Raw genomic sequence first — 16,439 nt, forward strand, 5'->3', positions numbered from 1 at the left:
TACATCTCTCCTAGCAAAATTAAGTATTTTGGCTTAAAGTCCTGATAAGAGACGTGGAGCTCTCAATTATCTATCTCTGAATGAAGTCATGCTGAAATTCAAGTTCACACAAATGATTGACCAATAAGTCAAATCTTGCCAGCTCAAAGCTTGATGAAAGACTGCTCGAAAGAGCTTTGTGTCAGCTGAATAACTGTGATACCAACATCTGACCAATGAGATGTGCTAAATGCAATCACCCTAGGACTGCAAAAAGTTTCAGCAAACAAATCCAGAGAGCCTATTGCATCCAGTGATAACAAGAAAACATGTGAACTCGACTTTTTTCTATTCTTTTTTCCCCCACTCCTTTTTCTGGTATGCACATACAAGAGAGAGAAAACCTGCCAAATGCTTAATCCATGACAGCAATATTACCGTAAATAAAACTAATGAAAGGTACCTTTTGTCTGCATGGGACAGGTGAAAAGCAAACTTTGTGACATGCCAAAATGTGTGCAAACTGGTTAATCTAGTTAAGAATGTAAAATCAGTGGATTTTTCTCAATAGGGCTTGATCTTTAAATAGACTAAAATTAAAAAAAATTAACCACCTTAGGGAGGCAATCAGTCATCACATGTACTCTTGCATTCAGTTATTCAGGAAGAGAGATCTCTAACTAGGAACACAGGAAAGAATTCCAACAGACAGATGGAGAGTTGAGGAACAGAAGAAAAAACCCTCAACCCAATTATTGTAACCTTTCTATTGTGGAAAGGGTTATATTTCTTTTTGGTTGCAGTTAGCAGGTGCCAATTTCATTGTGGACTAGGAAAGAGCATTTACTTTTGCCTTTAAAGTAGCAGAAGCAACCACAATGATATCTTTCATCCACCAATGGAATGGAGAAATAGTGAAAATAATCAATTTACAACACTGAAAAACCAACACCAATAAGCAGATTTATCAACAAAGCAAGAGAAAGGATGGAATAATCAAGTCAAGATTAACCACGTGCAAAAGCATAGAAAGCACAGACTGGATGAGAAGAGACTTCTCACTTAACTATGAAGTAGTGTTACAACAGAAGTAATAAAATCCAATATTAGAATGAGTATTAGCTTTTACTAAAAACCCAGAAAACACTACATTGTAGGGAGATTAATTTCACTACCCCTCATTCTGAAAGCATCTTCCATGACTGAGAAGGCAAACCTTCTCACATATATGCCCACAACAGTTCAAAACCATCAAATCATACCATAATAATGTGATTGTTGTTTTGCTGGGCCACAGAAAGAGACAGTTTTGCCAGAGAAAATTATGCAGCAAGAAGTAAGGAATCAGATTCACTTTAAGGAAAAGGTAAATGAAAATCATGTGTTAAGCAAGAATATAATGAATCCAAGAGAAGGGGTGGAAAATAACACTACCAAAGTATATTTGGGGGTTTTGGGGGATGGTTTTGCTAACAGAGAAACCAAAATGCAACATTTTAATTGCTGAAGTATAACTACAAAAATAAAAGGGCCTTTAGTGTGTTGGGAGAAGGGGGAGAAAGAACAAACGAGATTCTTATTTCTTTATGTGGTACATTGCATCATAAATTATTCCCCAATTCCTTACAGTTTTGGCTCACACAGGTCACTGCTTATCTGAGTTGGCGGGAAACATGCAAAGCAGCTATACCCTGAGGACAAGAGGGAATCCACTAGTGGACATTAGATGATAAATAGTACAATAAGCTGGCATGATTACAGGCCATGCTGCACATTCCTCTCTGGAGTTTTGATTTGTTATCTAGGGCTGGAGTGGAAAACACACACGGAGAAGGACAGAAGCAGAGGAAGCTGAAGCTGCAGCATCCAAAAGACTCCATGAGACTGCAGCCGGTCACCGAGTCACTCACCTCGTAGCCTTTTTCCAGCAGGAACTCAGCCAAGTACGATCCATCCTGGGAAGAGTAAGATATAGGAAAATGTTAGAAACACAGTGAATGGGCCTGGGAGATTTGAACTGTTTAAGGTCTCAAAAAAAGGGAAGAAAAAAAGTTTGCAGTGAGTTGACTGGGTAACAAGCATATACTTTGATTTCTCTAGATTTATACACTGACCTAAAAATATTATAGATGCTTTTTGGTTAATTTTAGATTAAGCAGCAGCATATTTTAAGATAACTTGCTTTGAAATGCTAGTTGAGAACTCCCGTCTCTTGAATCTCTTCCCAAGTTCCATTATACAGTGCCTGGGGACGGCTTTCGAAAATATCCTAACCGCAGTTATTGAATTTGAACTATTTTGGAGATAGGGAAAGAAAAACATTATAGAAAAATTGATGCAAGCTTGGCATACTCTGCAAACCAACGTGCCTCTGCAGTACTGTGTCACGCTCGCGTCTCCCTCACACGCGCTCCTTCCACAACCCTTCTGAAGGCAGCAATAGTCCTGCCTGCCTGACCAACTGAGAGTTTTCAAAAACATCTCTAGCACACCCTATACTTATACTACAGGATACAAGCCATTTTCAGATTTTATATATCACTGAGGGTTGAGAGTTCGTGTTGTTTTGTTTTGGGTTTTTTTTCCTTCCTTTTAAATCCTTGTCAAGCTTTAATTATTAAACTCCCAAAAAGCAGATGCTTCAAAACACACGTTAGTGCATGTTTTCCTGAAATAAAGTTATTTTCCTGGCATCATTATTGCCAGGATTACCAAAAACAATAGGCCATATTATCCTTATAAATATGTACACACCATCACAAATTCAGCAAAATTTACCCCTCCAGAAGAGCGCTCACTAACCAATTCAGTGAATATTACCCATGCCCAAAGAGTCTGCATATTCGCACTGACTTTTTGAACTATTCTTTTACTTTGGACTGATTATTCCTTTAACACGTGAGAGTATTCTACCAGTCAATTGAGTTGCTACAGAAAGACCATGAAAAACATGAGATGCCACCTATGCTTATATGCTTAAACCCTATTATATGGATCTGTTGTGCCACAATCACAGCCAGAGACATTTAAGTGCAAAACTACAGACATCTTTTTAGTCCTCTTTATGTAGGCATTTTTCTCCAGAGAAAAACCTCTCTCACCTCATATTAAATGAGCTTTTCTTGTCTCATAGACAGCCTAAGGAGAATAACATACTGAAGTAAGGAATCTGAGATGCACTAGGAGGCCCTAGATCAGCAGGGCTGCCAGTGGAGACTGCGTTACTACTTTGATGGCAAAATAATGCAGAAGTCTACGCAAAATGGCATGGTGCAGTGTACAGGGGCATGTTGCTGTACGTTTAAAACTACAGCACTAGAAAAAATGAGTGACTATGCCATAAGTGTTTCATAAAGTCTCACACAGTGTAGAAGAGCTTGAAACCAAGAAAGTCTTAGCTTACATAGTTCACCCGCTATGCACGTATGCGTGTGTTCACATAACTTTACAGTGTCATAACCCAACAGCCATCAGTCTATGACACCAGTTGATCTGGAACATGATAAACCACGTGTGCATTCCAGTGGCATCACTGGAACTGCATGTATTCCTGTACATCAAATAAGAACAAGACCCCATTGAAAGGAGAAATTCAAAGAATATGCAATGGAAACTCTGGTGAAACATGGGGGCAAAGAGGGGGATGACAGCTATCTGTGATGTAGTTGTCATCTTAGTAATTCCTCCAGGTTTTAGCAGAGGCGGATCAGAGGGAAGAAAACTTCCCAATTTTCCTTGGTTGCTCAATCCACTAAAGTAAATATATAAAATTAAAAAGAGGTGAAAGTGGGAGATCCAGAGAGTGCAAAGGAGATGAAAAAGAAAGGCTGTGATTACTTAGGAAGTTGACGGGAAACAGGCTTGACTAGGATTGAACCCTGTCAATAAGGTCTTGTTCTTCTCACTCAGGCCATTGCTCAAACTTTCCAGTTGCCCTGGAACATTTTGAGCAAGCAGTGGCACTTGCTTCCTCTGCGCTTCCTTTCCAGGTCTATCAAGTGATAGGGCAGGTCTTTACAATGAGTGGGAAACAGGCAGCAAGTGTGAAAGCTACTGGTTTCTGGCTCTAGCATAGCACAGCTGATTTACTGTCTGGTAACTGCACTCAATGCAGATTCATGCTGTCCTGCACTGTGATACTGTATCACACATGGCCCCCCGGTTTCACATTTCCCTTCCTTTTCAGTACAGCAGCTGCCAATGTGAATGGCAATCAGAACAATGATCAAAGTGTTGAAGAGTGTGCAGCTTGTAAGGATAGTACAGTTTCCATATTTTCCTAATAAGGCCAAAGAGCAAATAATATTAAGTAAGCTCTTTTAAGAGATTTAAACCTTTATCTCCATAGGAGACTGCATTATGCTTATAAATTCTATTATCAAAGCTGTTGATTTCCATTTACACTACAAAGCTTCTGAGATTCAGGAATCACTAAACCAGAACATTAATATTAGAGGAACTAGGTGTTTAGCAACAAATCTCATTATTTTTTTTAGGGTTAGCAGACTTTTTATTTGAGCCACACGCTGCCAACTGTATCTGTTCCTGGTTTGCATCTGAGAAGGAATGGAACAGCATGAAGTGCATGACTTGGTCTGATCCATGAAGTTGGGGATTGGGGGGCAGGGTCCCTTCCTTTGTAAGAAATGCTTACAGTCACCTTGATCCTATTTCACTGTTTTACCCCAAGAGTATCAGTCTAAATCATGTCCTCCTTAATACTGAAAAAACCCAATACCAGCTTAGTGGCAGTAAGCACATGCAACCAGCAAGGCATTAGTAGACCCAGAGCCCAATCTGATCATTGAGGTAGCTATTGGTACCCTACTCCCCAAAGCCAACCACAAAAGCAAGGTGAAAACACATGGCCTATACAGATTAGAGTGCTTGGTTACTGTGTTCCCTCCATTGGGCAATATGTTATTCTACTTCAGAACATTTTCATATTTCAGAGCTTACTTTCGCTAATATAAAGTACCCAGCTATTACTATTCAGTTTATAACAAATCAACAAAACCTCAGAAAACAGAATTAGGTCCCTTTGTCTGTGGCCAAACCATCAGTCTTAAAAGAAAATAGCCTGCCAACTGCCTTTAAGTAGGACTGCAACAAGACCTGGCTCTGCACAGATATGTCAGACCAGCTTGAATGGTCAAAACAGTTTAAAAAGACTGATTAAATAAACCAGCTCAGTTAAAATAGTTCCTCATCAGCACGCTCTGACATAGACTTGAAGAATCGCTATGCTGTCTTCAGCCAAATAGTAGTTTGAAAGCACATACAAAGAATGATACTTCAGCTGGCTTCCAAGACACAGCAGCAGGTTTCCAACTGCAGCTGCCTTACAACATGTCTGTAAAATTCCCAGACAAAAGAAAACAGTCATGTAAACTGGAGACAGACAACTTTAGGATGCAATATTTTATATTTAATACAGTAGTTAATGTCAAGAACTTCAATGAGCATTGACACACTATCAAAGAAAACCTTTTCCAACAGAGTGAAAAAATTGAGACATAAACAGGAGTTACAGTCCTTTGCCACAAACATCTAGAATAAAAAAAGAGCATCAAGTTTGACTTGATCCATGAGCAAATAGGATCATTCACACGAAATCAAAAACAAGTGGAACTAAATAGCCTGTTTAACAATACAAATCTCCTTTACTTTGCGTTGCTATACACAGGGAAATTCCATTTGCAATGGACTCGCTTTGGATTTATATGGACACATTCAGAGAAGGCTGTAAAAGCAACCCCAAACAAGACATCTTCATCCTCTTCCTATAATACGGCCAGTTCCAACATTCTTCCACAGAGCTCCTGGATTCAAGAACTAGATTGTGTCCTACCTGAGCCTTCCTAATCTAGCAAAGGGGACAGTCTCTCTGCTAATAATGAAGAGAGGAAGAAAATACTAGATGAAAAAAACAAGGTAAAAGAGACCGAGAGGAGGAATAGGGTTCTTTTTATTATGATTGCTAGAACTCCAGGACAAGTATAAGAAGTGCTTTTTCAGAAGGAGAAAAAAGGAATTAAGAACATAACATATGAGATGCAAGAGTATTATGATCATAACGCGGAGGAGAAAGGACTCCCATTGCAGGGGGATAGTACAAATGTTTGAGAAAAAACATCCCCGCAGTACAGTGGTAGAAATGACATTCCCTACAAACATGCAATGCTAGGAAATATCAAAGCCATGCAAAGGATTGTGAGAAATCCCGCTGCAAGATCCCTAAAGAAACTGTCCAGCAACAGCCCAGCTCTCCACTTTCTGAAACAGAGCTGCTCGTATCAACCAAACTCCCAACCTGACTCCCAGCCACAAGAGATAGTTACTTGAAAAGCACCACTTCATTGGATAACACAGCAGGGAAGAAAGCCTGACTACTCTGCCATCTCCCATACTCCTTGTGCCTGCCCATTTGCAAATAGATTAGCAACAAAGCCTGAGAACATAAAAAAATGCACACACCCACTGCCAGATGCACTGTTTAAGGGACTTTTTTTTAATAATTCTACAATGGACATGTATGATGAAATATCTGTCAATTTACTACACGATTATATTTCTGCTCTGTACTTCTGTGTGTCACAAATACCAAGTTTTCAGACTACTTTATTCCTTTGGAAAAAAGTACCATAATTTTCCACATATCACATGAAAGACCAAAGTTGGTTATACTTGCAAAACTCAATTTTGGAGTGAGGCTAGTGCCATAGCCTTAGGAATAACACTGCAAAGGTGAGTACATGGAAGTTCAAACTATAGCTGGTGTCAGTTATCAAGGTCATCCACAGCAGTTCCAAATTCCTTTTGAACTATAAACTATGGCTGTGCTTTGCTGAAATTAAACTTTGATAGGTTCAGCTAATCTGTTTGGGGGACAGTGCGCAGAGAGAAGCAGCACGCATTCGGCCATAGACATGGATTTTATTTCTTAAAGGGAACTTTCTGCAGTAACAGCACCAGCAGTGCACTGTCACCGTTTTCATTTTGCCTTGTTGGAATAAATAATCTATACTACCATTAAAATATGTAGAACTAGTGCCACTGGTAGCCTTGTACAATAAATTGTTGCTTCATCAAATTTTAAACTTTTGCATAGCTATAAGCTAATACTATTTCGGTGACTAATTATGCTGGTTTTGGCTGGGATAGAGTTAATTTAATCAATAGTAGCTAGTATGGGACTATGTTTTGGATTTGTGCTGAAAACAGTGCTGATAACACGCCTTAGTTACTGCTGAGCAGGGCATCCACAGAAGCAAGGCCTTTTCTGCCTCTCACCCCGACAGCGAGCAGGCTGGGGGTGCACAGGAAGCTGGGAGGGGACACAGCTGGGACAGCTGACCCCAACTGACCAGAGGGATATCCCACACCATATGACATCAGGCTCGGCATATAAAGGTAGGGTAAGAAGGGGGGACATCTGGAGTGATGGCATTTCTCTTCCCAAGTAACCATGGAGCCCTGCTTTCCTGGAGATGGCTGAACACCTGCCTTGCCCATGGGAAGTAGTGAATGAATTCCTTGTTTTGCTTTGCTTGTGTGTGTGGCTTTTGCTCTACCTATTACACTGTCTTCATCTCAACCCACAAGTTTTCTCACTTTTACCCTTCCGATTCTCTCCCCCATCCCACTGGGGCCGGGGAGCTAGCAAGCAGCTGGCTGGTGCTTGGTTGCCAGCTGGGGTTAAATCATGACACTTAAGCTTGAATATGGTCACAGATCCTTTGGAGCTGGGAAAACACACCACCCTCTAAAGGAATATCTAAATGATTTTAATAACTATCCATAATAACAACTATTCATTTGTTTGTAGAACTCCAAAATAGCCTTCCTTCAGCAAAAAAATCCAATAGAGTAATACAGTGTAATGTTAGTTGTGCTGAAAAATGCATCCTTTCAATCATTTCCAGTGATTTACAGAGGAAATCAGTAATTTTTTGCAGCTACTATAAACAGAACAGTGCTGCACTTTGTCTCAAGTCTTCAAGGCAACACTTGAGGTAAAGCATGAAAAGTGTTCATAAAAAATTCTCCATATTGAAAAAAGGAAGAATTATGAACTCTGAAGTATTTAACTGATTTATTAAAGCTGCCACCCTTCCAATGCAGTAGTTATTTTGCTATTTTGATTTGTATTCTGGCCAAGAAAGAATAGGCAAACAAGTGTCCTTTTGTTCCTGTGGTCAAAAGAAAAAGTCAAAAGGCAATAAATGTTAATAAAAAATATTTGTTTTAAAACATTCCCCACTTAATTGAAGGGTTTTTGTAATGCATTAACTGCAGTACAACAAAAAAAATTAAGCAGGAGGAAGAGTTATCATTAGTAACAACAGAAACAGTCTAATTACATTACTCTGTTCTTTTTCAATTAAGAGTTGTTTAAAAGTAAAAGAAAAGCTAAGTTGCTTTGGAAAGGTGAATCACCCTGTTATTTCCTTGTCTGAGCTCCACCTGACCTCACACACTATTCCACTGGTAAACTACTAAGTTATATTAAAAGCTGCAACTGCAGTTACGGACAACAGCAACAAGTTTTTCTTCCTTCCTCCCTCCAGTTATCTTTATCCAAAACAAAATTATAAATATTGATGCTGTGAATAGCTATTCTACTGTGAACCTCAGCATGGACACTGGCTAAAGAGCAAACCTCTGCACCACTCTAAAGCCATCATGAACAGAATAAACTCGTACAATTCAAATTTTCTCCTTACCATTAGGAAAGGCAACCAGTTATGACTTTGGGCTTAACTTAAGCCAACAGCAGTAAGGTAGTCAGTGCAATGCTGCTGATTTTTCTTTACAGTAATGATATTTACAAATATAAAGCCTTCATCCTAAAACATATGATATTCTACAATAATTAAACAGCTTGCATCTATCACAAAAAAAACCCAACATCTCAGCTTGGGAAAAAAGAAGTTACACCATCAAACTGAGCATACTAAGGTTTTTTTCCTGATTGCAGGAACCTGTGAAACTTAATGCATTATTTCCAAAAACACTTACCATTAATTTGCCAGTGACAACAATCAGGTGCTTGATAGCCTTTTACAAAAAATTTAAAGTCACACCGTTAAACTCTCAGGCTGTGTGCTCAGACAATCAGATACTCAGAATAACTACTAGCTTTCAGATGTGCCTGAAGAACTAATTTGATAAAGAGGAATATCAGTAGACAACCTTCTGAAGATTTTAAAGAACAAGATTTTCCTGAATGCATGTTATAAGCCATAATACATTGCTTTTTCTCTTCAAATATGAATGTCTGCAGTATACTAATGTAAAACAAATCAGTTATGAACTCTGAATTTGAGAGAGGCCCAGCTATATTTTTCTGTCTCACTAGTGAAACCACAGGGGTTGGAGGAATGTATCTATAAACATGGAAATGCAAATCATATGGACAACAGTCCACAAGAAAATTAAAACCTCTACTTATAGTGTTTGTAATGGGAAATCCATAGCAGTTTTAAAACCCACATGATTACTGTTTTGCTCATCCCTATTTCCTCCTGCTTTCAAAAAGCTACTGGTATCAGATAATCTTTCACCTTTCCAGAATAGTAACAGCAGCTCCAATCAGCAGCAGCAACTATGAGCATTTGACATGCCCATGCTCAAATACTCAGACTAACCCATCGGCCCCATTAGGTGACTAACACTGCTGCTGCTGGACCAGGGGGAACCCCTCATTCTGCAACAAATGCACACTAACCCGAAACACTACCCAGTGGAAACCCAAACATGCATAACCTAGTTGCAGAGAGCAAAGAAACCAGGAAACCCAGGACTAAGCTGCAGGACATGCTCTCAAAAGAGTAACTTTGACCTCAAAATTTGGAAGTTCAGAGTTGTCACAGTAACAACCCATAAAGCCCAGAATACTTTTGGAAGAAATAGTGTCTGTTATGTTTAAGACAGATGAGTAATTTTTTGAAGTGACACCAGCAGGAAAATATGAAGTCTTAGCATGCCATAGTTATCTTTAACATCCTACCGAGGAAAACCAAAACAGAAAGTAACTGGGGAGGCCACCTGAACATATGACTATGGCTCAACACAACCTAACTCCCAGACTCCCACCTCACTCCCAGACAGAGCTACAGGGTTTGGGTTTTTTTTTTGTTTGTTGGCGTGCAGGGTTTTTTTTGGTTGGTTGGGGTTTTTTTGTGCAGCAGCCTACCACAGCTGCTGAGGTTGAAGTTGCTTTCACCATAGTAGCACCAGTCTCTCACACTGATGCTCAGTAGGCTTTCTACCACTGCTGCTCACTGCCCGAGTTTATTACTTTAAGTTTAGCCCAAGACACTGTTTCCTAACAGGGTGCAAGGTCAGTTATTTGAGAGAAACCAAAACAGACATTGCATTTGCTACCTTGTTTGCATGAGACCAAAGCCTAATAAAGGAGAGGTAAATAAGTTTAGACAGGGAAAAAGGTTTTTAATCCATTCTTCTGTACTCAGCTTTACATATAGACATAGCAGTTTAGTCTGAAATATGATTTACAGATAAGCACAAACCCAGATTGAAAGCATGTTCTAATTGGAGTAGAAGAGCAATGCACAGTAAGACAACTTTTATTTTCTTAAATGTTTGCATGGTTAGAAATTTGAAAATATAGTCAGGAATGCTTGATTGGTATGTTGGAGCTTTAGCAGCTTCCAGTCTTGCAATATTTGCCTGGGGGAGGAAGAAAAGCATTGATCCTGCAATGACATGGTCTGCAAGTCACGGGAGCAACCATTCTGTTTACCAGGCATTTCAAGTTCTAAGACAAAAAGACAGCTTGTGTTGCAACTGATCATTACTCTTACGTATTGCCTCTCCCAGTCAGCATGGTGGGAGCCCAGTTTTTACTTGTCTGGCATCTACTGAAGCACAAATAGATTTTTCAGGAACTCTGTTTATGCAGTTCTCACCTTTTCTTTTCAAGGTTCTTATACTTCCCAATTTTCAATAACAGAGGTCTTTAAAAGGTGGTCCCCAACACCTTCCATGCAGGTGTGAATATTCAGAGTGGCCAAGAGACCACCAAGCTTAAGTGTGATCACCATCATCCCAGAGTTCTGGGCAAATCAGGTTTCTCTCTACACCAGGAAAGGATACTATAAAAATCAAAAACCCTATCACAGCAATAAACTTCCTGAAGCTTTTGCTATGGAATAGAAAAGGAAATACCAAATGGAAGTTTCAAAACAAACAAACAAGAACACCTCAGATATTCCAAAGCAGATATTCAGATAGTCTTGTGAAAGAGTATCAATATTTGGACCAAAATGTTACCTTTTAAATGAATCTTGGTTATTTTTATCATATTTTCTTCAGGATTAACTGACGAAACAGTAACAGGAGAGAAATGGTACAGGAAAACATTAGGGAACAACTCTTAAGAGCTCACTACACACATGCTCTTACTCCCCGTAACAGGGGTATGTTACGTATTCTGAATCCTAAACACATAAAGCTACACTTCAATTCAATGAAAAAAACAAAAACGAGTGGAATTATAAGACTACAAGTTCTTCCAGTGCCTTCCGAAACATTGCCCTTCCAAAAAGTCTAAAGAAGCATTTAGCAAAGACTCAGTCTGCAAAGATATGAATATAATGCTTTTAACTAGTTTTTCCAAAAATAAGACTTGTCAGAATTCCACGTTTTCCAACACTTTTTTTATGCCCAGAAGCAGCTTCTCATTTTGTTGGATATTTTTAAGCTAGAGCAGATATGCTTCAAAACTATTTTTTTACTGTCTAGGATTTATTTTTCTCAAATACGCAATATATGTTCTAATATTGTAAATTAAATACATGGACTCTGGTAAAACCTGACTGAATGAATAGAACTATCAAGTCAGACAGTGCCTGCCTTCCTCTAAGTAAAACCAGCTGTTAGTGAAGATGCTTAACTGTATAATAAATCACTCACGTTCAAAACATTTAAGTACAGATTGATTGAAATTGGACATTAGACCTGATACTCTGTTCCACGTGGCCACTCTTGCTAATCAAGCACTCCAATGCCACATGGACTGAGCTTCCTGGTGGCAAGACGCCAAGCAGGATAAGGATTATCTAGGCAATAGCAAAAGGATGCAGTGTTTTTTCAGAAAAGGTTGCAGAAGGTCATCCTTATATTTACAGATACCACACAATGCCTTGTGTACCCAGCTTCACAGCTTTCCCTTGTCACCTTCAAAAGGGGGAAAACCCCACCCAGTTTCATTAATTGCCAATATTCTTTGTCTAAGGGGAACATGAAAGGGTAAGCGAGCACTCACATTTGCCTATCCTATCTGTCAGGAACAGGATTAGGAACCGACAGCTACTACAAAACCACCAGCAAAATACCTATTTCCTTTAGTTCATACAGTATTAAAATTACCTGCAGTTTGAGTTGCAATAACCCCTTGTATCATCTTCAAGTGCAGTGATGATAAAAATTATTTCAGCTAGCTAGCTTTCATGAACAGCTTCCTAATTCAGATTAGAACAGAGCTATATCAAGGTAAAACTATATAGTTTAAGTATTTCCACATCACTTTTGTTCCAATTAATTATGCAGTTTTACATAAGTCTCTGAACACAGAAGAACTATTTAAAACTTTCACAAAGAAGCCTTTAAAAAGTACCAAAACGAATTACTTTAAAGAGCTTGTCACAAACATTTCTTACTTTAACGTCTTTCATTTGCTGTTCCACAAAACCTGAAACTAGTTAAATTTAACTGACTTTACAAGCTGTGGAGAGACTGAGTACATACGACACATTTTAGTCATTTTTGTCTGTATTCACAGTAATTTCCTCTAATCTCAAGGTTTCTTTGCAGTTCATTTGAACCGCTTTGCGCCTAGGAACTACAGGAAATACTACGGAAACCTCCCTGTCTCACTTACTTTGCAAACTGTTCTGTTACATTTATTCGTGGCTACATTAATAACAGCCTACCAAAGCCAAACAACACAGTATCACAATGTTACTTGTTTAAAATTCGTAAGTAATTTAATTGCCAAGGGACATGAGGGTACGCTTTAACTGAATAAACACAGCAGTTTTTGCAAAAAGGCAGATGTGAAGAAAATATCTAGTTCTTATTACAAACATCACTGGCACTTAAAAATGGCAACATCCTAACTTAAAGAAATACTTAAAATTTCCATAGCTGGCACAGAAGGGAACTCTTGCTTTTGTTAAACGTAAACTATAAACATGGCAAAGTGCAAGAAAGCCTCATTTTCAGAAACATGGGGACTCAAACCAGCCCTTTTCTTTGAACAGTACGCTAAGCCCCCTAGGAGAAGATTATGAGAAATGTGTGTATATAAGCAATTCCTAAAGTGAAGTACCCATGTCCTCCTTTTAATGCTATTAAGAATTAGAGATTAACACCACCATGCAGGTGACTATTTGGAATAGCCTTCATGCTTCATATCTGCAGGTTCACCTGCCACCTGGCCTTTGCCTGAGCTGAGCCAACACCTCCAGCAAATAAGGACAGACAGAAGTTAAGAAATTGCACCTTATACCTTATGAATCTTAAATACTTATGCACTACAATATGCTCGAAGTAGACAGAAAAAGGAAGTTTCCATACTGAACTACATCACACATGGAAAACTAATTTGAGCAGCCCTGAAGGAGTTCATCACCACATCAACTAAGCTACTCGGCATCAAACCATCTGTCTTCTGCCTCATTCCAAGAGAAGGGGCATCATCCGTTTTCCTCCTCCCCTTCCCCTTGAGGATTATCCATTGTTTAGAAAGCTTGACAAGGCATTATAACAGGGCTGTTATTTAGGCACCTGATTCTATGACCTGTGCCCTGATTCAACTATACTACATGGTACCTTTTAGATGAGCATCCTTACTCTGTAGGGACCAATTTCATTTATTTAGGGCATCTGGAAATACTCTGACCAATGTCCCAAGAGTAATAGTGAATGTTTTTGTACTAGCAAACATGCTGACAACTAGTAGGTGTATACAAGAAGACAGCTAGCTTAACTACTCTATTCTATCCTCACATAAGACTCTGCTTAAATGACATCGCACCAGCAGGCATTTTGGAGGAAGTTACTTGATTTATTGCAACCCAGAAAAAAGTCTACAACAAACTGCTTTGAGATGATGGTAAAACTCCACCTTCAGGTTTTAAGGCATCATAGCTACACCCCTTCCCTCCCTCTCAGAGGCCGGTCATGCTGCCTGACTCACAGCACTACATCTCATTCAGAGTTGTGATTAGTACTGCGGTCATCTATGCCATCTGTTAGGCACAGACCATCCATGGATGCAGGCAGTTCTCTAGCCCACATGCGCTGCTCCCATGGCAGAATTCCAAGCAAAAACTGCAGCTTCATGTCTGCACATCTTGTTTGTCAATATTGCTTTGTTTCTCCAAGAACAACTTGGCAAACTGACAGGCTAGAAGGGCACTAGCTAGTGCAAAGCTGCTTCTTTCGGCTGGATACCTACGCAGCAGTCGGCCATGTATTGCAATCCAAGCACTCTGTGTGTACCTGGATGACCTGTGATGGAAACATGAACTTTGTACATCTTTTAGAAAGTTTGCTATTTCTACAGATGGCAACAGTTCTAGATCCATAGGGAGAATATTCTTGGGTTTTTTTTTTCCCCAGATATTTCTATTTTACTCGAGACAGTGGTTTATTTGAAGGGATATTAAAACCCAAAAGACACTGTTTCCAGGTGTTCTCATGTACTTCTGTAGGGCAATCTCAACCTGGCAAACTATTTAGCCATCAATAGACTAAAGTTTGCATCAGAAGGTAAAGAGCAGGGGTCACAAGGAGGGGGTGAACAACAGTAAGGACAGGCAGGCAAGGAGTGGTGCTCATCCTGCTGAAGCGTAACATAAGAATTTCCCTAAAATTACTGCCACAAGACCAGCAAAGGTTGAGCATGCTGCTCTCCTGCTGACATGCAGGAAAGGTAAAATTGCCATTTGCAGTGAAAGTCATTGTGCAGATCTATTCAGACAATGAACGCTACATTTTCCCACAACTATTGTCACCTTTTAATTTTGTTGTGCTACCTTCCTTAGAATGGAAGTATTTCCCCAAAGATATCTATCAAAGATATCTACTTACCCATTCTTAATGCATTTCATGCTATGAGGATGCCAAGCTTATTTTTCTCTGTGTACCTATGCGTACGTACATACAGTACCTGCAAGAGGCATTTACTGTTATCTTGCATAAGAACAGTTTTTAGTAGTTTGCTTAGATAAAAGCAGTAGCTAGGCACAGCACCAGCTCTTGAACAGCGTCAGGAATCATTTGCGCACAAACATTTCATGCATGGGGTCAAATGTGTTCCTGATCAACGACAATTCAGTTTTCATTCAAGGACACACAGAAACAAGTAGATATATTCCTCACTGAATCACCCCACACGCTCAACAGCTCAGTAGTTTTATGCTTCATTGATGCAGAATCCCAATGATTGCATACCCTCACACTGCTTCCCTCCCTCTTTCATGAAAGCTAGTAATTTGTAAACATTCACTTCATTTATGTTTAACCTTTCACACCAAATGGGGAGAAACTCACCATGTTGAAACTCAGTGGTCCGAATTACATTTTGTGGAAGGTGGTCAGGCACCAAGAAGCAGAGGGACTGGCAGTCCCAGATGTCCACAGGAAAAAACAAAGAACACCAGTATCTTATGCACTCTATTTTACAGCCTTCTCCATCTCCAAATATTTTTTTTTCCTGAAGTCTTAGAATTTATTAAGAAGGTTAATAACATCTTCATAATATAGTTCTTCATTTTGCCTATGTTTATTTACAGTTTGAGGAAAATCCCAATAAAAATGCATCCTACAATGCAACTGGCTAGACTAGTAGCACAAGATATCAAAAGGAATCCTCTTTCTTCCCTTTTTAAGGCATAGTAAGGCTGAGTAATGCAAATTACACTTACGAATGCCATGCAGTTAAAGCGCAAATTGCAAAGTTTTTCACAATTGTCATTCTCCTGAAAAGAACCAAGTATCTGAAGATGATGTAACAAGAGGTAAAGATTCAGTTGCACCTTCCCTCCTGGTTTAAAGCATGCGAAGAATAGTCCTGCGGGCCCTCAACTTTTGACTCTGCCATGATCTGTGTTTGATCTCACCCAAGCAACTTACATTTGGTTTTAAGCCTTTTTTTGCCATAAGCGTAAGATGAATGATTGCATAACATTGCTTATAAACACCCTCAAATACTATAGCAACATATGCAAACAGTCCTGAAAACAGGTATCAGGAATGAAAACTGATTAAGACTTGTATACAAACACATGTCCCAGCAGAAATACTTAGGCAAACTTATCCTGTTAAAAGGGCGAAAGAAGGGAAGTTTTCATTTTTAAGTGCAGAAATAATAAGTGGCACTTTCAAATGTGTTTTTACAGAACAGGAATGAACAAACTGATGTTAAG

General features: G+C 39.2%; 1 protein-coding gene across 3 annotated transcripts in view; it reads right to left on the minus strand.

Moving 5' to 3' along the window:
- Positions 1 to 16,439, minus strand: part of GMDS (GDP-mannose 4,6-dehydratase) — a 423,518-nt gene that overhangs the window by 351,145 nt on the left and 55,934 nt on the right. For all 3 annotated transcript variants that reach the window (XM_075084163.1, XM_075084161.1, XM_075084162.1), the window contains one exon: positions 1,890 to 1,934. In XM_075084163.1, the coding sequence (XP_074940264.1) occupies positions 1,890 to 1,934 (45 nt within the window). The remainder of the gene's footprint in view (positions 1 to 1,889; positions 1,935 to 16,439) is intronic.

Source organism: Phalacrocorax aristotelis, chromosome 2, assembly GCF_949628215.1.
Source record: "Phalacrocorax aristotelis chromosome 2, bGulAri2.1, whole genome shotgun sequence".
In the NCBI taxonomy this organism is placed as follows: domain Eukaryota; kingdom Metazoa; phylum Chordata; class Aves; order Suliformes; family Phalacrocoracidae; genus Phalacrocorax; species Phalacrocorax aristotelis.